This window comes from Xiphophorus hellerii, chromosome 24 (assembly GCF_003331165.1).
Source record: "Xiphophorus hellerii strain 12219 chromosome 24, Xiphophorus_hellerii-4.1, whole genome shotgun sequence".
NCBI classification, from domain to species: domain Eukaryota; kingdom Metazoa; phylum Chordata; class Actinopteri; order Cyprinodontiformes; family Poeciliidae; genus Xiphophorus; species Xiphophorus hellerii.
The window spans coordinates 3,730,540-3,752,484 of NC_045695.1; the positions used below are offsets into that span (position 1 = coordinate 3,730,540).

The 21,945-nt window shown below is 41.8% G+C and overlaps 1 protein-coding gene across 1 annotated transcript in view; it reads left to right on the top strand.

Annotated features, from left to right (window-relative positions):
- The window catches only part of LOC116716291 (dystrophin-like), a 235,817-nt gene that overhangs the window by 155,642 nt on the left and 58,230 nt on the right, over positions 1 to 21,945 (top strand). Inside the window, exons 33-45 of the mRNA XM_032557211.1 lie at positions 3,829 to 3,978; positions 9,268 to 9,429; positions 11,097 to 11,207; positions 12,694 to 12,867; positions 12,942 to 13,097; positions 13,218 to 13,388; positions 13,462 to 13,641; positions 13,747 to 13,869; positions 14,537 to 14,707; positions 14,816 to 14,938; positions 15,014 to 15,148; positions 16,414 to 16,566; positions 17,800 to 17,970. Of these exons, the coding sequence (XP_032413102.1) occupies positions 3,829 to 3,978; positions 9,268 to 9,429; positions 11,097 to 11,207; positions 12,694 to 12,867; positions 12,942 to 13,097; positions 13,218 to 13,388; positions 13,462 to 13,641; positions 13,747 to 13,869; positions 14,537 to 14,707; positions 14,816 to 14,938; positions 15,014 to 15,148; positions 16,414 to 16,566; positions 17,800 to 17,970 (1,980 nt within the window). The remainder of the gene's footprint in view (positions 1 to 3,828; positions 3,979 to 9,267; positions 9,430 to 11,096; positions 11,208 to 12,693; positions 12,868 to 12,941; positions 13,098 to 13,217; positions 13,389 to 13,461; positions 13,642 to 13,746; positions 13,870 to 14,536; positions 14,708 to 14,815; positions 14,939 to 15,013; positions 15,149 to 16,413; positions 16,567 to 17,799; positions 17,971 to 21,945) is intronic.

Genomic DNA, 21,945 nt, shown 5'->3' on the forward strand with positions numbered 1-21,945 from the left:
TCGTAGCCATGTCAAGAGTCTTGGCATGAAATTCCTCGTCGCCACAGAGACGGCGTATCCATTCAAAACAATTCGACAATCTGAAATTCTCAGCTAAACCGCTGTCCGTGTCGGTAATGGAGAGAGAAAATCTGCCTGGCATTAATCAGAGCTCAAGGTCTCCAGGTTCTGCACACACTTAGTGATAACCAGCAACATCCATTTTCACAGCAGAATCAGAAACGACAGTTTAAATGAACTGGGGGCTTGGAGGGGAATAAAAAGTAAAAATGTCACATCCTGAGGTTACATATGTTACAGATGAAGGTATGTTCATCCCTGGGCTCCAGGAGAAAGTTGTAAATCATTTAGTTGCAAAGATTCAGGCAGCCGAGTTATGTCTAAAACTACGTGTCACAAATGTATAAATAAGTTGCACTAATATGTAGACGAATGCTTTTGGCCTTTTAATGCTGTGGTCCATTTACCTCTGAAGCTCCAACTTGAGTCTGAGAACATCATCACTCCCACATTAACTTTGCTCATTTGAAAAGTGCTTTGAATATACATTCCAACATTTTTTAGGATTGGGGATTAAATTGAAGGGGCAGTATGACATAAAATCAATCTTTTTTAGCTTTACCTTATGTTATAAATATTATTCCCTCATCAAAACGTACCTGGAGTGTTTCCTTGTTTGAGAAATCCTTTTATCTCCCACGGCAACCATTCAGCTCTAGAAACCGCGACTCCTCCACTCAGCTCCTTCAGACTAGCCAGCAGCAATTAGCAAACATCTGGTGGAACTTCTCAGAGCAAAGCTGGTAAAAATGTTGTTAAAGGGTTAATAGAGGAGCCGTGTTGTGACGACTCCCTGGAGGCGGGGTTTCAAATGGAGCAGGAGTTTCTTAAAGAGACAGAGACCTGTTAAATTACAAATCCAAATTTCTTTTAAGTCATATTTGAGATATGTAGCATTTTTACATGCTACATGTAAAATGCATGTAGCATGCTACTTTATCATAGCATAGTATACCTATGTTAGCATAGTTACCTTGATTGTGCTATAAAATAGCATTGTGTGCCTGGAAAATGCATAATAAAGATATAAATTAACAGAACAAGAGGCTATTATCTCAGTAATAAAAAACTTTTGAAAATGTGGCAGCCATATTGGATATTGATGTCAGGATTGGTGAGAAATTTCAGGTGTTTTCTCACCTGTGGACTTACAGTTAAAGTCCAGTCTTCAGACGGAACAATGACTTTGATTTTTCTTTTGTTCTCTTTCGATTTTAAGACAAATCTCAAACTGAAAAAGTCAGTCTGGTTTTATGGGCCTGTCATATCAGTGGCATTTAGACAACTTGCTATATGTTGTGTTGATATCACCGGAGGTTTGAGAATACTGAGTCCTTACTTGAGCCTGTTTGGAAGCAGATTCAGGTCATGAGCTGTTTCCAGACCGCCATCAGATTGCTCAGTTCCATCTCTCTGAAGGACGTCTTCCTCTTGCTCATCAACTTTATCAGGTCACTGGTGACCCGGGGCTTATTACTGGCAGAGACACCTTAATGCCCTGGTGTGGATGGTGTGCGCTGATGTCATTTCTATGTGGCTCACACATCCCATCCTAATCTGTGCCTCCAACAATCCCAGAAGAGTGTCTCTGCTGCGGAAAATTGATCTAAAGATGGGGATAAATACCTGTTAGCATTTTGCACGTTGTAGTAGATCAAATCCATTGTTTCGTTGTTTGTTTCTGCAGTTGAAACAATTGGAAACCTAAAGTTTATTGTAAAAGTCTGCACACCCCTTTCAGATTTGTTTTTTTCTTTCAACACAAAGCCGTGAAGTAGGAGGAAACGATGCGTCGTCTTCGATTTCTTTCAAAATCTGCGGGTTGAGCTGTCGACTCTTTGGCCGCACCCAGTTGAAAACATATGTTACCATAGTTACTTCACAAAAAAAAAAACTGTTTAGCATGCCAGAGTCTTGACAGGGAAATCCCCAAGAAAGCAGATTATCCCTGCCAGTGAGGAATAATCCTTTAAGAACCCGGTTATGGAATGAAAACGAGAAAAAAGGAAGTCTGGTGGGATCGACTTCATTTAGACAACATAGTGACAGGATTCTCTACTGCGCTTTAGCTTGGTGCAGAGCAACTGCTTACTCAGCATCTAATTAACCAGTGAACAAAGAATTTATGGGTAACTACTAATTGACCTCTGCAAAGCTTCTGCATCCCATCAACCAACTCTTGTAAACTCTCTCTACTGGCCCTTGGTGTGGTTAGAAAACAGCCTCAGACATCTGGCTGTTTATTGTTGTACCTAAAGGCTTGGATTTAATTTGGACCTGTAGTAATTCCTAAGTGTTCGTTTTCTCCAACTTCCATCATTTTTTAAAGGTAGTGGCACATGTTAGGTTTCATTAAGAGCGCTGTTATGAGCACAACTACTGTGTTCTTTCACCAACATGTTTGTTGACTCTCAAGAAGAGAGTAAGACTGATGTCATCAGCCTCTGAGTGTTTGATTATACCAGTCGGTTCTCACTGGTATAATCTCACTTTATTGTTTTGATTGCACTTACAGAAATGCAATCAAAACAATAAACTTAAGCTAAAAAGAAATAATTGTCAGACAATCGGGAGGATACTATATAATCTCATTCCTTTACATTGTGGGAGTTTCTAGGATGTATTTACTAGACCTAGACAGAGGTATTTTCAAAGAGTCACAAAGATACAGACAAGATGTAACCCCAGTTCTGATTGGTGCGTTCACAGCAGACATGTTTTATGCATCTGGTTTTCATTCAAAGTCTATGTGGAGGTACGTGGACGGCTCGTCACGACACGTTTTGAGCATCTAGGGCGGCACGATTCGAAGCGTTTGGAGCATTTTGAGCGTTTGATGCATCAAAGAGTGCAACACTTATGACAAATAGGCCGTCAACGGAAACAATGGCTAGAGTGATTTTGAGGTATCTGACATTCCCTCGATTCGCCTCCACATAGACTTTGAATGTAAAACCAGACACGCTAGATGCTCAAAACGCGTTTGGTGTGAACGCACCATAACATTGACATGGAAACACAGAAAATGAGGCGACTCTCTACTCTAATTCCAGTCGATTATAAGTTAGGGATGTAGCAGTGCATCCAGCTCACGAGACCGGACCGCCCAGTATTGACTTCTTTGGAATCAGACAAGAAGAAATTTTTACATTTCTGGGAAACCATATCTAAATGTTGAAGTTTTTTTACCTCGTCCAAGTTTCATAAATCAAAATTTTAACCTTAGGCTCCTAAAACAGGTCATTTTTGATTCACATTTTCTTACTCCACATGATCTAATTACGCCACAAGCTTGTGGGTATGTAGTTGCCCCTCAAATACAACAAGGGTGATAGCTCGTGCTACCATTTTTTATTTTTGCCAAAATGTGATTTTGGTTGTTTTGGAATTCTACTTCTGTGTCAATTCAAGACAACACAGAAGAAAACACCATATTCACATAACATGCCTTCACATAAGCCATTCTCTTGTGGGTGATCCTAAAGAAGGCTTTAAAGAAAAAAAGCTGCCGGTACAACTGCAACCTTTCAGGAACAAAACTAAATATTAGTGTCACGTCAAAGCCGGTGGTCCGACAGCGGCAAATGTTCAACCTATCTGTTTGTCTGAACTGGAAACAACCTTCAAAACATTTCCGTTCCAATGCAAAGGATCTACAAATGCTACAAGCAAAGACCTACCTTCAGAATGTCTTTATATGCTGCTGTTGAAAAGAATATCTTTGAGTCTATAGCAGTAAAGAAAAACTTTTGGACTTCAAACCTACAGAGCCTTGAGGTTCTTCTGCAACACCCAGAGGACAACAGGAACCAGATCCGAGAACTGGCCCAGACTCTGATGGACGGAGGGGTTCTGGACGAACTGATTCAGCAGAAACTGGACGCATTCAACACCCGATGGGACGAACTCATGGCGAGGGTAAGATAGAATCCATCTCTCTGCCGGTGCTTTCTCTGTATTAATAATCCATAACCAACAGCAGTTGGTTATAGCACCAATGTCTACATCCTGACACATTCTCAGGCTTCTAAATACTTCCTTCTTTCCGTCTTTGTACTGGTTTATTTTACTAGTAAAATCAACAAACATGTAAAAACTTGTGTTCTGGCATCTGTTTGGCTTTCTCGTCCCCTGTTGGTGTATCGCATTCCTGAAAAACATGAAAAATTGCAGATTTGATTGCTAGACGGAGAATTTTATACAGTTAAAATGTTGTTTGTCATAGTTACCCAATTATGTTTAAGGGAATGATTTAAATCAACTATTCATAATCATATTAAACTCATCTATAATCATGGGAATTGTACATTTCAAACACCACATGGCCCTAAAACCGCCTTTTGTTTCCTTCAGTGATGCTAATCTTCCCTCACGGCCAAAAGAAAACGAGGATTTCTGCAAACAATAGAAAAGTCTTCCAGAAGTTGCCGTCACTGAGTGCAGCAACATTGCTCTCTCTTAGGGCCAGCAGTAGGAGACACATGAGCGTGCTACCCAAATGGGCACACTGCCACCGTGTTGATTCTCCTCTAACAATAGAACCAGATTAAAGTTCTCCTTGAAAACTGATAAACCCTGCTGTGTCTCCCTTAGAGGGATTATACGTCTACACAATTTGCTTTTATTTCGTACCTATATCCGTGTGGTTATGTTTTACGGCATTATAAAGGATCTGTCCTCCCTTAGCGTCCTTTCTAACCCTTTATTTCTGCTTTAATTTTTACCATCATTGAATCAAACACATTTTTAATGCATTCCTGAAAAGTCGTTCAGTCGTTCAAAATCCCTCAAAGCCCGTCTGGGTTTCCTAAAATCACCCATTTCTTTTGTGGCTGCTAAATTCACCCCGTTGTCTTCTCCCAATTCTTTGCAATGGGAGAAGCATGCTGGTCCTATTTTACCAACCGCACTTCCTGGAGAAAATAACGACCCGCTGTCTCCCTCAAACCCTTTTATGGTGACGTATCTTCTGGGATACATTCAAATCTTATATTAGGAAAACACCGTGCAAAGCACAAGGGGCTCGAGGCTATACTTGGATCTATTATCCCTCTGTGTAAGATTAGCATGCTCACCTGAAACCAAGCACACACACTCCGACTCTGAGATTTCCTATGAGGTAATTGGTGCGTGTACAAGCTAATCTCATAGACGGTCGGTGACCGGGGAGACCAGGCAAAGGAATGACTGGTAGGTCCTGGACGATGACACCAGTCGCCATCTGAAGACCATCGGGCTCGAGGTTTCGCACCAGGAGACAACATGAGGGAGATACCTCGGAGTCCGGACTTCAAGAGGGTACAATTCAGATGGTTTGGAGGAGGGTTGTGTGTGTTTTCAATGGTTGAGCTAAATAACAGTGAGGCGTTGTGTCTGAAGAAAGGCTAAAGTCTTTCTGGTAACGGATTAAACGTGGTAACGGATTAAACGTTTATATATCTGCACTTTATTCTTTCTGAGTGTGAGCAAATCTGATTGTAGCGATAACGTCTTCACAATGTATTACGGTGTTTTATCTTATTTTCTTGCTTCCAGCAAAAAAAAAGTACTTGAGCTAAATGTTGGATTTTAGAAACCCATGAAAGAAAAATGAATTGATTTTATGACTTATTTCCTTTTGGAAATAAGTCCAAAACCCGTCCCCCCACCCGCCTACGGGTGGGGGGACGGGTTCTGACTGTCGTTTGTGCTTACGGGCCGAACGACAGTTCAGATTACCCACCCTTTTTGGAGTCCTTAGAGGGGGTACTGGAGAGTGCTCCTCCTGGGGACTCCCTTGTTCTGCTGGGGGACTTCAACGCTCACGTGGGCAATGACAGTGAGACCTGGAGGGGCGTGGTTGAGAGGAACGGCCCGCCCGACCTGAACTCGAGCGGTGTTCTGTTGCTGGACTTCTGTGCTCGCCATGGATTGTCCATAACGAACACCATGTTCAAGCATAAGGGTGTCCATATGTGCACTTGGCACCAGGACACCCTAGGCCGCAGTTCGATGATCGACTTTGTCATCGTTTCATCGGATCTGCGGCCGTATGTCTTGGACACTCGGGTGAAGAGAGGTGCGGAGCTGTCCACTGACCACTACCTGGTGGTGAGTTGGCTCCGGTGGTGGGGGCGAAAGCCGGTCAGACCTGGCAGGCCCAAACGTGTTGTGAGGGTCTGCTGGGAACGTCTGGCGGAATCCCCTGTGAGACGGAGCTTTAACTCCCATCTCCGGCAAAACTTCGAACACGTCCCGGGGGAGGTGGGGGACATGGAGTCTGAGTGGACCGTGTTCCGTGCCTCCATTGTCGAGGCAGCCGATCAGAGCTGTGGCCGCAAGGTTGTCGGTGCCTGTCGCGGCGGCAACCCTCGAACCCGCTGGTGGACACCTTCGGTGAGGGATGCCGTCAGGCTGAAGAAGGAGTCCTATCGGGCCTTTTTGGCCTGTGGGACTCCGGAAGCAGCTGATGGGTACCGGCGGGCGAAGCGGCATGCGGCTCGGGCGGTTGCTGAGGCAAAAACTCGGGCGTGGGAGGAGTTTGGAGAGGCCATGGAGAAAGACTTCCGTACGGCTTCGAGGCGATTCTGGTCCGCCATCCGGCGTCTCAGGGGGGGGAAGCGGTGCAGCACCAACACTGTTTATAGTGGGGATGGTGTGCTGCTGACCTCTACTCGGGACGTTGTGGGCCGGTGGGCAGAGTACTTCGAAGACCTCCTCAATCCCACCAACATGCCTTCCACTGAGGAAGCGGAGCCTGGGGACTCTGGGTTGGGCTCTCCAATCTCTGAGGGCGAGGTCGCCGAGGTGGTTAAAAAGCTCCTCGGTGGCAGGGCCCCGGGGGTGGATGAGATCCGCCCGGAGTTCCTTAAGGCTCTGGATGTTGTAGGGTTGTGTTGGTTGACGCGACTCTGCAATGTCGCATGGACATCGGGGGCAGTTCCCCTGGATTGGCAGACTGGGGTGGTGGTCCCCCTGTTCAAAAAGGGGGACCGGAGGGTGTGCTCCAATTATAGAGGGGTCACACTCTTAAGCCTCCCTGGCAAGGTCTATTCAGGGGTCCTGGAGAGGAGGGTCCGTCGGATAGTCGAACCTCGGATTCAGGAAGAGCAGTGTGGTTTTCGTCCTGGTCGTGGAACGCTGGACCAGCTCTACACCCTCGGCAGGGTCCTGGAGGGTGCATGGGAGTTCGCCCAACCAGTCTACATGTGTTTTGTGGACTTGGAGAAGGCGTTCGACCGTGTCCCTCGGGGAGCCCTGTGGGGGGTTCTCCGGGAGTATGGGGTACCGGGCCCTTTGATACGGGCTGTCAGGTCCCTGTATGACCGGTGTCAGAGTCTGGTCCGCATTGCCGGCAGTAAGTCGGGCTCGTTTCCAGTGAGAGTTGGACTCCGCCAGGGCTGCCCTTTGTCACCGATTCTGTTCATCACTTTCATGGACAGAATTTCTAGGCGCAGCCAAGGTGTTGAGGGGATCCGATTTGGTGGCCTTAGGATCTCATCTCTGCTTTTCGCAGACGATGTGGTCCTTTTGGCTTCATCAGATCGTGATCTGCAGCTCTCGCTGGAGCGGTTCGCAGCCGAGTGTGAAGCGGCCGGGATGGGGATCAGTGCCTCCAAATCCGAGGCCATGGTCTTGAGCCGGAAAAGGGTAGAGTGCCTTCTCCGGGTCAGGGGGGGTGTCCTGCCCCAAGTGGAGGAGTTTAAGTATCTCGGGATCTTGTTCACGAATGGGGGAAGAAGGGAGCGGGAGATCGACAGGCGGATTGGCGCAGCGTCTGCTGTCAAGCGGGCGCTGTACCGGTCCGTCGTGGTGAAGAGAGAGCTGAGCCAAAAAGCGAAGCTCTCGATTTACCGGTCGATCTACGTTCCCACCCTCATCTATGGTCATGAGCTTTGGGTCATGACCGAAAGAACGAGATCGCGGATACAAGCGGCCGAAATGGGTTTTCTCCGTAGGGTGGCTGGGCTCTCCCTTAGAGATAGGGTGAGAAGCTCAGTCATCCGGGAGGGACTCAGAGTAGAGCCGCTGCTCCTTCACATCGAGAGGAGCCAGTTGAGGTGGCTCGGGCATCTGGTCAGGATGCCTCCTGGACGCCTCCCTGGTGAGGTGTTCCGGGCACGTCCCACCGGGAGGAGGCCCCGGGGAAGACCCAGGACACGCTGGAGACTATGTCTCTCGGCTGGCCTGGGAACGCCTCGGGATTCCCCCGGAGGAGCTAGAAGAAGTGGCTGGGGAGAGGGAAGTCTGGGCCTCCCTTCTGAAGCTGCTACCCCCGCGACCCGACCTCGGATAAGCGGAAGAAGATGGATGGATGGATGGATGGATGGATTTCCTTTTGGCTTTCTTTGTTTCTGAAATTAACTTTGTAGTTGGTAGCAATAGCTTTTTATTCACGTACTGCAAAAAGCAAAGGTGGGTAGAGTTCCCAAAAATTGTACTCAATTAAGAGAAGTACTACTTCACCATATTTTTACAGAAGTAAAAGTAAAAAGTAACAATCCAAGAAATTATTTAAGAGTGGAAAAGTATTTAGTAAAAAGGCAACTCAAGTACTGAGTAACAAAACACCAAGCATTTAAAATTACATAATCAGATGGACCAAAATATTTCAAGTTATGTTGAAATTTTGGTATTTTTAAGACCGAAATTAACATAATTGCAAAAATAACAAAATAAGGCAAAATTAACAATTTCAATCAATATGAAACTTTAACAGAAACTGCAGGTGTGCTTGTGTGTCTGGTGATTTTTAACATTTTCTTTGGTTAAAACATGTTTGTCTTTCATTCAGTGAAGTTACTCACAGTGGGTAGAGTATCCAGAAACCTTACTCAAGTAAGAATAGCAATGCCTTATAATAAAATTACTCAAGTAAAAAGTACACTGGAGGAAAAATACACTTAAAAGCACATTTGTTTTCCAAAACGCTACTCAAGTAAATGTAAGTAGTTTACAACCCAATTCTGGCAAAACGTATGACACCAACTTTCTTCTGGCTGGATTTTTAGGTCATGAAACGGTGATCAAAAAAATGTATTCTACCAGTTTTTCATAAGTTGTGGCATTATTTGTAAAATTTGACTTGGATGTAATACTCTTTTCAGGACTTATTTGCTTTTACAATTTCAAAAATACTGTTTGATTGTGTTTTTCTGCTGGTCGTCTTCTGCGTCAAATCGCTGGTGTGTGTTGACGGTGTGTGATGTGAGCTCTCTCTCTCCCCAGGCGGCGCTTAGGCGGAAGGAGCTGGAGCAGAGTCTGCAGTGGGCCCAGGAGAACGACAAGACTCTCCGACAAATCCAGGAGTCTCTGGCGAACACGGACCGCCACCTCACCGCCTACCAGGCCGACCATATCGACGCCCAGCAGATACCGCAGGAGGCACAGGTAGCCATGTTGTACCCCCACTTCTTCCTGTTTCCCATCACCGCCACGTACTCACGCCTGTGTCCAAATAACTTGTCGTAAATTGTGGGGTTACGACATGGGGGAACCCCGAAATGAGGGAACCAAAGTCTTTTCCAGTTATTTTCAAAATGACGACCAAACTATATAAATTAGCTATGTTACTGTAAGTCAGCCGCAATATATGTTAAAATTAGGCTTGAACTAAAAATGCATTCAACTCAATCTTCTTTTGGTACTTTTCTTTCAACTTTTCTCTCCCTCTACTAAACTCTAAAATCGGCAGGCCGGAGCCAACGATGTTGGTTTTTTAAATCTAAATTAAATTTTAACATATTTCAATCTAATATATATATATATATATATATATATGAATCTCATATGCTTTTAACATATATTCTGAAAGTGTGAGCGCTTTTATTTTGCAACAATCAATTACATGTTGAGGAAGCCCTTCACTGACTCGGCATGTACAAGTAGAACTTCTTTTTTCTGCATCTACATTAGATAACCTTAAAAAAATATAGATTCTACTTTTTAGAAATATTTTCCAGAGGTAAGGGAATTTAAGTATCACTCTCCAGAACCAGTGGATTCCTAATTCATGGTGTGAGACCTTCACTAAAAAATTCCCAGTAAAGTGGGACAAGGTGACATTCTATTGATTTACTTTCAACCATAGCTTGCTATGTATTTGCATGCATTATCAGTTTATTACTGTTTTAAATGTTCTAATTCTTACATTTGGACTGCTCAGTATGTGGGACTGACATATGATTTAAGTTAATCTAAAGTAACATGAAGGCATTTTCCCACAGTCCTGATCAGAATATTAAAGCGGTCATGTCTGTGCATCAGTATCAACGTTCAAGGTCAGCTTCTGTGTTTTGTAATGCTACAAGGTGAAATGAAAGGAGAAAAGGGCGGTCAATACATTTTTGTTTTTATTTTTTTATTTAATTCTTTTGTTTTTCTAGCTCCTAATGTTTTAAGGTTTTCCAGAAATATTAAAAGAGCCAGGCTCAGTCGTTGCTTGGCACCCTTCAAATGTGAGTTTTCCCAGAGGACCCGGGGAGAAGCTGGGAAATTCTCCGTTCCCACTCCAAGGTCCTAATTAAAGCTGCAGCTGATGAGGATACACTGCCCCTGCCTCATTGTGTCTTCTCCCAACATCTGCTTCTTGCCCCTCTCTTCCTCCCCTCTCACACACCCCCCCCCCACACACACACACACACACACACACCGTCTCAACTAATCAGACAATAGATCATGGAGTAATGACCTGCAGCAGCCGTGGCGAAGTGACAGAGCGGGAGAGCGCGTGCCAGGATGACATTTCAGTCACTCACACAAACACTCAGCGAGGAAGAGGAGAAACGACTGAATTCATTTAGTAAACGGGAGTCTGGTTTCTGAGCAACTTGTATCTTGTAAAGAAGGAGGTTGAATGTGAAGAAAGCAAATGTTTATTCATGGGTTAAACTGTAAGGGTTTCACCGTTCCGTATCCCTGAGTGTATTCTGCCCTCTGGTGGTCAGCCAGGGAAAGTAGTCCAACAAGCTATTTAAATCAAGTGCCTTCACATGCATTAGAACAGACTTTGACTGGTTTTTACCTTGTTACTATGGATGAGTTTATGTGTGTGACAGAAAATCCAGACAGAGTTGAATGGCCATGAAGTGGCTCTGGCAGACATGAGGAAGAAGAACCAGGATAAGGATCCTTCGCACCGGATTGTGGGACAGATAGACCTAACTCAGGTAAACACAAACAAATAATTACATTTATGTGAAATAAATTTTTCTCTAAAGTATTTGCAAAATGATTTTGGCATCAATTTTATTCTATCTGTCCTTGAATTTTTATTAATTTTTTCATCTTACATCAACAGCTTCACCAGATTTTATTGGGATTTTCTATGATAGATCCCAATAAGAGGATAATTATGAAGAAGAATGATACAGTTTCATGATTTAAACTTTTTTTTAGCAAATAAAATGTGGGTTCATTTGCATTTCCCACTAAATTCCACTACAATTGACTTTATTCAGATGTAAGTAGTCCAGTTTAGTCTTAGTGTAATTGCAGCTTTTCTGTGAAGACCTGAGAGGTTTTAGTTTGGCAGCATCTTGGTGTGGGAATGTTTTTCTTCTGCAGGGACAGAGAAGCTGGACAGAGTTGGTAGGAAATTAGATGAAGCTAAAGCTAAACGCAAGGCAAGCCTGAAAGAAATGCTGCTGGAGGCTGGTTCACTTTCCAGGGAAATTTAACTTTGGAATTTAATGATGCTTGGTTTTGGTCCAACCTCAACTTGAGCTGAGTCCTGTCATTAAACCTCAATCTTTTTGGAGGAGAATGAAAGATTTAACGTTTGAAACATTCAGGGTAAAATCTAGTTCATTTATGCAAAAGAAAAATATAATATTTACCCTAAAAGGTGAGCGTGTGGTGACTGTTGTGTGAATTTGTGGTTTCGGCTGCTACGCTGAAGTAGATCTGACGGAGACCTGTTATTTATTTACCTTTATTCTCAAGATGTAAAACGTATTATAAATCAAATATATTATGATAGTTATTATTATTGTAATTATAAAATGGTTATCTCTCTATGCAGTGAACTGTTTAGTGAATATTTTGTTAGCTAGGCTGTTTAGAATCACGATTTTAGAACAGAGAAGCGCCTAACTCGTCATGCCTTAAGAGTGAACAGAAATGAAAATACAATCTGAATGGACATACTTTTAATGAACATTTCAAACTCTGAAAAATATGTTAATGACAGCAGTTAGGTGGAACTTTAGCCACATTAAAACACGGTTTATGTGAGCAGAGCAGAGGAAAATTAAACTGTAAACTGGTAAATGTTATGTGACATAATCAGTATAACTGAGGCAAGGCGTCTAGATCTATATATTAATGAATATTTTGTAAATAAGACTGATAAAAATTCTTAAACAGAAACATAAAATGAGATAAAACAATCCAAAGCCAGCAAAATCTGAAGTTAAATCAAATATTTTCTTCCTCATCGTTTTTTTGAAAACACTTCATGAACTACAGTCTCATAAGTCCATGCGTTCGTCATCCCGTAATTTCATTCCAGCTTGTTGTTTTGTAAAATTACAAACATGTCGCAAATCATATTCGGAGTCATATAATGTAAAAAAAAAAATCAAAGCTGCAGTTGCATTGGTTTAAAAGGTGAGTTTGGTTTCATACACATGCTGTCCCTGTGTGTTTTCCTAGAAAATGCTCGGCGACGTCTGGACCAAGTTCCGCCTCTTCCAGAAGCCGGCCAACTTTGACTCCCGCCTGGCCGAGTGCGAGCGCGTGCTGGCCGGGGTCAAAAGCCAGGTGGGGTTGCTGGACATCCGCAGTGTGGAGCAGGACGTGGTGCAGTCGCAGCTGGACCAGTGCATGGTGGGTAGTGACCTGGACGGATCGGCGAGCTGACCGAGAGGCTGTCTTCAGCTCATTTTGTTTTGCTGGAACAGAAACTGTACAAGACCCTGAGCGAAGTGAAGGGGGAGGTGGAGACAGTGATTAAAACAGGGAGACAGATCGTCCAGAGGCAACAGACGGAGCAACCCAAAGAGCTGGACGACAGAGTGACCACCCTGAAACTGCTCTACAACCAGCTTGGATCGCAGGTCTGCACACGCCATTTCAAAGAGACACACAATCCAGGAACTCTGAAGAATAACGTTGCACCTGAGCGACGTCGCAACTTCACTCTTGTCAATATTGTCCCTTTTTTTCTGACTTTTCAGGTGACTGAGAGCAAACTGGAGCTGGAGAAGAGTCTGAAGTTGTCCAGGAAGTTGCGTAAGGAGCTGAACGGGCTGACGGAGTGGCTCGCCGCTACCGATGCCGAGCTTACCAGGCGCTCCGCCGTGGAGGGCATGCCCGGTGACCTGGAGGCTGAGGTCGCCTGGGCGCAGGTACGCCAGACGCGGAGCAGCGTTACGGAAATAAAAATGGACGCTGACTCTTTCCTTCATCTTGTCCTCTCAGTCCGTCCACAGTGACATCGAGAGACATCAGCCCCAGCTGCAGGCGGTGGTGGACCTTGCAGAGGCCCTGAAGGCGGTGCTGAAGGGCAACGGAGGCTTAGTGGACGACAAAGTCAGCCTGTTGCACTGCAACTGGATTGCTGTCACATCCAGAGCAGAGGAATGGCTCAACTTGCTGCTGGTCAGAAATAAAACACATAATCCACAATGTTATTATCATTATTGTTGCAGGACTGACGGGCAAGTCAAAAGTTTCCATATTTCTTTCTGGTTTTCATCTCTTCAGGATTACCAGCAGCAGATGCAAAAGTTAGACGGAGAGATTAAGGAAGTGAATGAATGGATTGACGGAGCAGAGAGAAAGATGGACGAAATAGACAATCAGGGTCCCAATGATGCTGTGCTGAAGGTTGTAATCTTTAAATCCCGCCCCCACCCATCCTACACCTCCTTCTTTATGTCATACGTAGTCTTGGAAAACTTTTGGGACTGAAAGAAGTCTTTTATAAATCCTACCACCTTATCTTCGAATTTGGGACATTTGTATTGAGTGTGGGTTATGAAAAGTGATCAGCTAAAATGCAGCTAATTACATAAGTAGTAAAGATTACTGAAAATTGCAGTAACCACAAAAAACACTCATTTGCACTTTCTACTAGAAAATGACCTGGGAGGATCATTTTAATGATCTTAATATTAACTCAGGGGAAAGTTGGGAAGATGATTGAATTGAAGGGGATTGGTGACCATGGTTACCTCCAAGGCAATCCATTCTGTCATTGCTTCTTTGTATCACTAGATGGCGTTTTTGCCACCTAGCAAGGGATATTTGCTGCTAACAAAACTAGATCCAAATCAGCCTTTTATTGAATCATCAAGAACTTTAAGACCAGAGGTTTGATAGCTGTGAAGAAAGCGAAGAAAGTCTAAGTGTTTCCTGAACATTAACTATGAAATTGGGTTGATGCCGTTGTAGAGCTTGTTCAGGCAATGACAGCATGTACTAAAGTGGAAGTCATTTCCGTGACCAGCTAATGTCTTGTGTGAAAGGGTGACCGGCTGTTTGCCTCCTGCAGGTGTTGCGTGGTGAGCTGGAGCTGACCAAAGGGAAGATGGAGGAAGTTAGAGAACTGGCACAGGAGCTCATGTCCACCAGAGGAGAGAACTGCCAGGCCCAAGTAGGACCCAGAATGGAGCAGCTCAACCAGAGGTTCGACATCATCTCTCAAAGGATCACCTCTGGTTTGGTACGGACTATTGCGCTGTCCTTTAAAAAGCACCACTGCCCTTAAAGATTCCCAGCAATGTTCATATCAATTGAATTTACTTCAAACTCGCTACATCTGTGTCTACAGACGGCAGCGTCAGCCAGGGAGCTTGAACAGTACCACAGCGAAGTACGGGTCTGGCTTGAACTGCTGGAGGAGGAAGCCAAACAGGGAGAGAACCTAAAGGAGGAGGACTTCCAAGAGGACAAGGTTCCTTTCTGCCACTTTCAACCGCTGCCAATGTGTTGTATGTTCACGTTAAAGGCAACATGTGTTTGTGTGTAGAATTGTGAAGAGGGCGCCGTGCAAGAGTTGCTGTTGAAAGGGGAGAACCTGCAAAAGAGAGCCCCAGATCGAGACAAGCGAGAGCACATAAGACAGAAACACAGCCAGCTCAACAACAAATACAACACTGTAAAGGTAAGATACACCTTAAAACATGTGATACCACCTGTACCTTGCCTGCAATTAGAGATTGATTTTCAGAATTGACCAAGTACTTGTCAAAATTATGAAGTATCTTGCATGGAACTTTCATAGAACTTGCCGGATCTTTCTCTGAACTTAGAAGTGAATTTACTGGAATTTAGAGTTTGAGATAGAACTTAAAAGGTTCAGTCCCAGTACTTACAGGGTATAATTACTGGAATTTTGGATTAGCTGTTATTTACCAGAACCTTTAACTGTCCAGTAATACTTTCCGGTTCCTTCCCAGAACTTAGAGGCTACCGTACCAGAACTCAATTACTCTTCGTAACTTAGCAGGTACTTTTTTAAATTAATAAAGTCATTTTTTTTAAATCTTAGCAGGATTTTTCCCTCAAACCGAGAATTTGCTTTTCTAGAACTTGAGATCCAATTTCAGAACTTACAACATACTTTCCTGAACTGCAAAGATACTTTCATGGAGATTACATTCTCATAACTAGAGGATACTTGTCTGGAACATAACAGATGCATTCCCAGAACTCAGTGGTTGCAATCCAGAACTTTTCTCCAATTAACAAATTCCAATCTTCAGACCTTTTCTAGCCCCAGCAATTTCTGGAAAGTAACCTCTTAAATCCAGGAAACTACCTAATAAGATTTGAGAAAATAATAGTAATAGTTCCATAAGATTTCAAGACAAGTGCCTGAAATGTTCTAGAATATACCAACTAGGTATATTCTAGAACCTAGGCTGTATATAAAAGAATTCCCCATTTTGAAGGCTACAACTTAAGAGAAAATGCTAAGCTATGAGGATTGCTTGCAGGAGCAGATGGCTGCCTGTAAATAAAATCAACCGTCAAGAATTGCTAGTGTTTACCAAAGCGGTTGACTTGGACCAAAGGCCCCCATTAACTCTTGGTCTTTGAGTCTGATCTGTTGCTGTAGCCCCGTATCAATGACAATTAAAGTTTGCCTTAAACTGAAGGCATTTCCTCAAGTTTATTGATGGTTAGTGTGACAGCTCTAATAAAAGTAGAAGGGACCCTTGAGGTTGGTGCCACTGATAAATGACTCTTTCAGAAAAGGCTTCGGGAAAAAACTCTGTTGTTGCAAACCTCTGAGAGGCATTTCAATTAAATGTCTTTCAGGTGGTTGACTTGTAGTTTTTCATTGTAAAGACACATTTCTGAGGCCAGAGTTGTATAAAACTGTTCCTAATGAAAAGGCTGGTGTTTTCCTGTGTGTGTGTTTAGGACCTGCGTATCCTGAGGAATAGAAAGGCTCTGGCCATCGCTCCCCAGTGGTACCAATACAGAAGGAAATCCCATGACCTCATGGCCTGGCTGGACGACATCCAGCGCAGCGTGGACCAACTTCCTGACCCACCTGAGGGAGAGCGGGTCAAGGTGAAAGCATGTTCAGAACCATACACACACTTGCACCCTTTGTAGATTTTTGTTCTTTTCAACATTTTTCTTTTATCATAAAGCTTCACCTTGACTTTGGTTCTTTTTCTAACTCTTCTTCCTATGTCCTGTCCCACATTTCTTTAACATTTTCTTGCTAATCTATCAAAAGTATAGAACTGTTTTCTTTTCCTGTTTCTCTCCATTCTACTCTTTTTCAACTTTGTGATGAAGTCTTTGTACAGCGACAGCCATGAGAAAAAATTAACTCAGAATTAAATACTCTTTAAAATTCTTCTAATGAGATCATTTTTTCTGGTTTCTTTTAAGTCAAACCAGTTAGTTACTTTGATAAATTCTTATTTCAGATTCTGTACAGAAAGTTACCATAGCATGAGAATCTAATTTGGCTGATTCAAATAGTTTCGATCCACTTTTGATTTAGGAAAGTTTATATACTGCATGCCATTATTTTTCTCACAACTGATTGATTTTTCTCATAAATCAGGCCCATGCCGTTCACAACAATGTCTTTAAGTTGCTTTGCTGTTAAATCAGCTTAAAATGTTTTTAAATCAAACCCAGGGTCTATGTGAGAGACAAAGCTTGGACTTAACCTGTTTTCCAGCGCCTTCCTTCATCTGACTCTGTATATGTGTCTTTCCCTTTCAGACGATCACTATGACATTTCACTAAGCAGAAGTGTTACCCGCTTGCCGTAGACTCACCTGTCATTTCCACAACTGAGATTTCCCCAATGTCTGTCTGTGTGTCTGGCCATCTATCTGTTCTTCAGACCTGTCCATACAGCCTCTTGCTTCTGTTGAGCCGCTCATTCAGCACTTATCCCCGATCTGTACTGGCCAGCGATTGTACTTTCTTTGTGCAAATAAAGACTTAAGGCAGTGTTTTTGTTTTTAATCGATAATTATTCATTTTTCTGGATCTATATTACATTTCTATTTATGTTTGATGCTGGCAAACATGATATTTTCTCCTTTTACTTAATGTGTTGTGAGTTTGTGCTAGTGGCTAAATAAATGTACCTCCTTTTTCTACGAAGGTTTTATTTTCCAATTCTGTAATGTCGCTTTGTGAGTCAGTGTTTGTGCGTAAATGTGTGTTTTGGTCTTTTTTTTTTTTTTTTTGAGCACATCCACATGCCTCTTTGTGCTTAACCCAACCGGGTCCCAGCCAATGGCCAGTGACCTTTCGGTTGATTCTGTCCAATAGGAAATTGGCTCAGAGTTCGACAAGAAGAAGGAGGAGCTTAAGGAGGTGCAGGGCTTAGCCAATCAACTCTCACAGGCTGGAGCCGCCAATCTAGTGGAGCCTCACCAACTCCAGCTCAACACCCGCTGGGTTGAGGTGGAGGGCAAGTTCATACCCTTCAAAAGACGATGTGTGAGTCTCAATAGGCACTACTTGTACATTTGCAATACTAACAAAACTTACTGGTGAAATAAGCCCAGAAAACTAACTCTTTAAGGATGCAACCTTTTAATAACCAGTGTATTTTCATTGCAAGCATAAATCTGGAGTTTTAAAAAAAAAAAAAGCTTGAAAACCTAGTAAACCATGACTGAACATGTTCTGTTGAATTCCAGTGGAGAATGACTGTCATGTATTTACTAGACAGTTCAATCTTAAACCATTTAAAATACTAATTTGGTAAGGATTAACTCAGAAGTTTAAATGTCGTCATGCCTCCCAAACTCACTTTTAACAACAAAAAAATTGACAACCCTAAATTGAAATTCAACATGGAAGCCCTGTGGATTAAAAGAAACAGTCTTTAAGAAATTATAAAGGGTTAATTTGATTAGGGTAAGTTGAGTCTTACTCTGTCAGTTATCTAATTTATATGTAAACTTATTGCTAGTTTCTTTACTAAGGCAAAAAGAAAGCTAAAGCCCGACATATTGATAGTTTTTGTTGCTATGCTAGCAAGTCTAGTCAATGAGCAGAACAATTGCTAATTCCTGATGGCTTATTGATATTCAACTTGGTTTGTAATTTACAGCAGTTTTCCAACTTTTGAAGTCACCAAACTAGAAGCCTGCAGACTACAACATTATTTCTAATCTCTATACTGTGGTAAAAAGAAAGCTACAGCCCGACATATTGCTAGATTGTGTTGGTATGCTAGCAAGTCCAGTCACTTAACAATTGCTAATTTTTGATGGCTTATTGGTTGGTTTGTAATTTTCAGCAGTTTTCCAATCTAAACCAGATGTCTGCTGACTGTATAATCATTTTTAGTTATTTTTACTGTGGTTAAAAGGAAGCTACAGCCCAACACATTGCTAGCTTGTGTTACTATGCTAGCAAAACAAATCAGTGAGCAGAACAAATGCTAATACAAGAGTGGCTTATTGGTATTCAACTTGGTTTGTAGTTTTCAGCAGTTTTCCAATCCCTAGATGTCTGTAGACAATGAATGGCTTACATGAAATGAACAGTTGTTCCAAAATTCTGCCATTTATTTAGCCTATGAATCATGCAGTCTCCTTACTCTCTTTGCAACAAAGTTTTACTTTTGCAGGGTATGTAATGACACACAATAAATAAGACATTTTCTGTGTCCTGACCCAGATAGACAATCCTCAAGAATATTGGTGAGCCATAAATAGGATTTGAAGCTTGTCTTACGCAAACAACTTTCTAAGAAACAAACAAAGAAGATTAAAGCTTAAAAAGTGTTGCATAAAGTAAAACAAATACAGTTTCATTATCTCAGTTCTTTGGAAAGCTGGACAGTCTTGAACCAAAGGGAATAAGGCTTTAACAGCTTTAACAGAAAAATGGGAAAAAGTCTAGTAATCTATACTATACTAATAAGAGGGCATATGAAATACTGCTTGTAATAAAAATTACATCCAATGAAAGTCTTCAGAAAAATATTATCCTAAAATTGATACTAAACTAGTATCAGAGCATTAGTTCTCCTTTCAAATAATGAACTTCCAGTTCGCTTTTCTTGTGTTTCTTTGCTGTCATCCTTATTTACGTGTCTTGCGTGCGTCTCAGAGGAACACTCGCATGTCTCACTCTCAGTGGTTGCTGTGTCTGGCTTTGTGTCACGCATGCCTGCCTTTCCCTCCACTAATCACGTCACCGCCAGTCCGTTGATCTTCCAGCCACTGAAGATGTATGCTTTTTCGTGAGACACAAACACCCATCCATCCTCCACATGCCCTTCGCCCCACTGGGTGTGGGGGGTTTTGTACTTGGACTAAAACCCAACTGAATGGGAAGATTCCATGTATTCTCTGAGTTCAGGGTTCCTACACTGCGTGTGGGAAAACTATTTTCCAAGTCTGGACAAGTATGGGAAAGATAACAGAGTTTGGAAATATATTTGTATTCCCAAACTGAGTGTTTCATCTGTTCATGCATCCATCCATCCAGCCATCTTTTTTTTCCCCAGCTTCCATTTTTCAAATCTGAGCACTTTAGAAATACCTACCATTAGTACAAACTGAACTTGCATATTTACACTCTACAAAAAGACAACAAATTAGTTCACACTGAGGACAAAAAAAAAGTAAAAGTATGAAATCTGACTAATGTGTAGGAACCCTGTGAGAAGCATAACTGCATATATTTTCTTACCTAAATGGACTGCTCGAGGACTCTTGGACAGTAACTTTAAAGGAAGATCAGTGTGCTTCATTTTAGTTGTTAAGATACTAAGAACTATGTCGAAAATAAGTGTTTCTGATTCTAAACCAGACTCAATGGAAAAAACGACAAAATATTAGGATTTATAGCAAGCTGAGAAGCAAATGCTAACTTAAATGTGCTTTTTAGCTAACGGTTAACAAGTAGCAGTATAAGTGGGTGCTTACAGCCCACTTTTGTCATCAAAATTCTACCACAAACAGTTTTTAAGTGCTGGCAGGTTGAGATATACTGAGTAAAATTGAGTTTGCTTGCATAAAGATATATCCTGAAGAATGAAATATTATAATTTATTCTCACCATCACCACCTGCTCTGTTCTTTCATCATCACAAACAAGCACACAGTGTCCAAATGCTGTAAGAGAAAAATACTACAAGAAACCATGTTCCAACTTTCCATCATTTGGGGGTTTTCATTGGCTGTAGTAAATATTTGGATGATATTCTAGTTTATTAAGGTGCACCTACAAGTACTAGACGTTTGTGCAACTGTCACAATGATTTCAATCATTTTAAAACTTCATGAAGGGTGAAATTAGCAAAAACTTTGATTTATTTAGACCAAAAACTGAATAAGACAACAATACTAATGATAAAAAAACTTTTAAAAAGTTAAAGTTAAGCATTATTCGTCTTCATCCTTAATTGTTTTCGTTTCAGAGTCGCATTAGATGCCGATTTAAGTAAATTTTATAATGTGTTTTGATGATAATTTAGGAGTTAAAAGTGAATTTTGAACCATATTGAAACCAAATGTGACAGAACCTTTCAGCAGAAACATGTTCTAGCAAACAGTGAATCTGAGGATGTGAATTATCGTCATTCACTTCACCTCTCTCAATAAAACCTAGATTACATTTATCTGAATGATAAAGAATGCTTCATGATTATTTCCTGCATACATTTTTATAGCCAGTGTTGTAAATACCTTGAGTAACAATAATGTTCTAGTACAGAAACAGAACCCGTTGTAATAAGAACCATTTTTCTGTAAAACTCTGATTTAACTGCACAGACTACGGTGGTCAGCTAAATCCCACTGAATTTACAGGCGGAACTACAAATTTGACATACATTGAATAAAAAGACACATACACCTTTATTTCTCACGGGCTAAAATTTAATCAGACCAAACGTCTCTTGTTTTGCGTCAGACAGGATTAATTTCCCATTTTCTCTAGAAAATTAGTTTATTACCCGACGGTTTTCTCAAGGCAACTTATTTTTCTAGTGGTTTTCTTGATGAGTTAATTTCCTACTTTCTAGAGATAAGTGAATTTTCCATTTTCTCATGGTTTCCTTGAGATAACGAGCCACTTTCAGGGAGGTTTTCTTTAGCGAATGAGTTAATCTCAAAGAAAATTTAGATTAACTTGTTATCTTGAGAAATCCATCGGGAAATGAACTCATTATCTTCAGAAAACAAAAGGGAAAAGTATAGACAGTACAAATTTATTCCACAGAAGGTGCTAAGTCAAGTATTGTAACAACTATACATTATACTGTACAGTAAAGACATACTTTTTATTGCTTTCATCTTGTACAAATATTTCAGTCTCACTACTTTGATAAAAATCTAAAAATTTTCTGAGAAACGATTTCTTGCGTGGTTTATTGTTTATTAGCAGTAAGCCAGTAGTGTGTGGAAGTGAATAAATGAGTTTCACTTTTTTCATTTCTTTTTCGATTTGAGG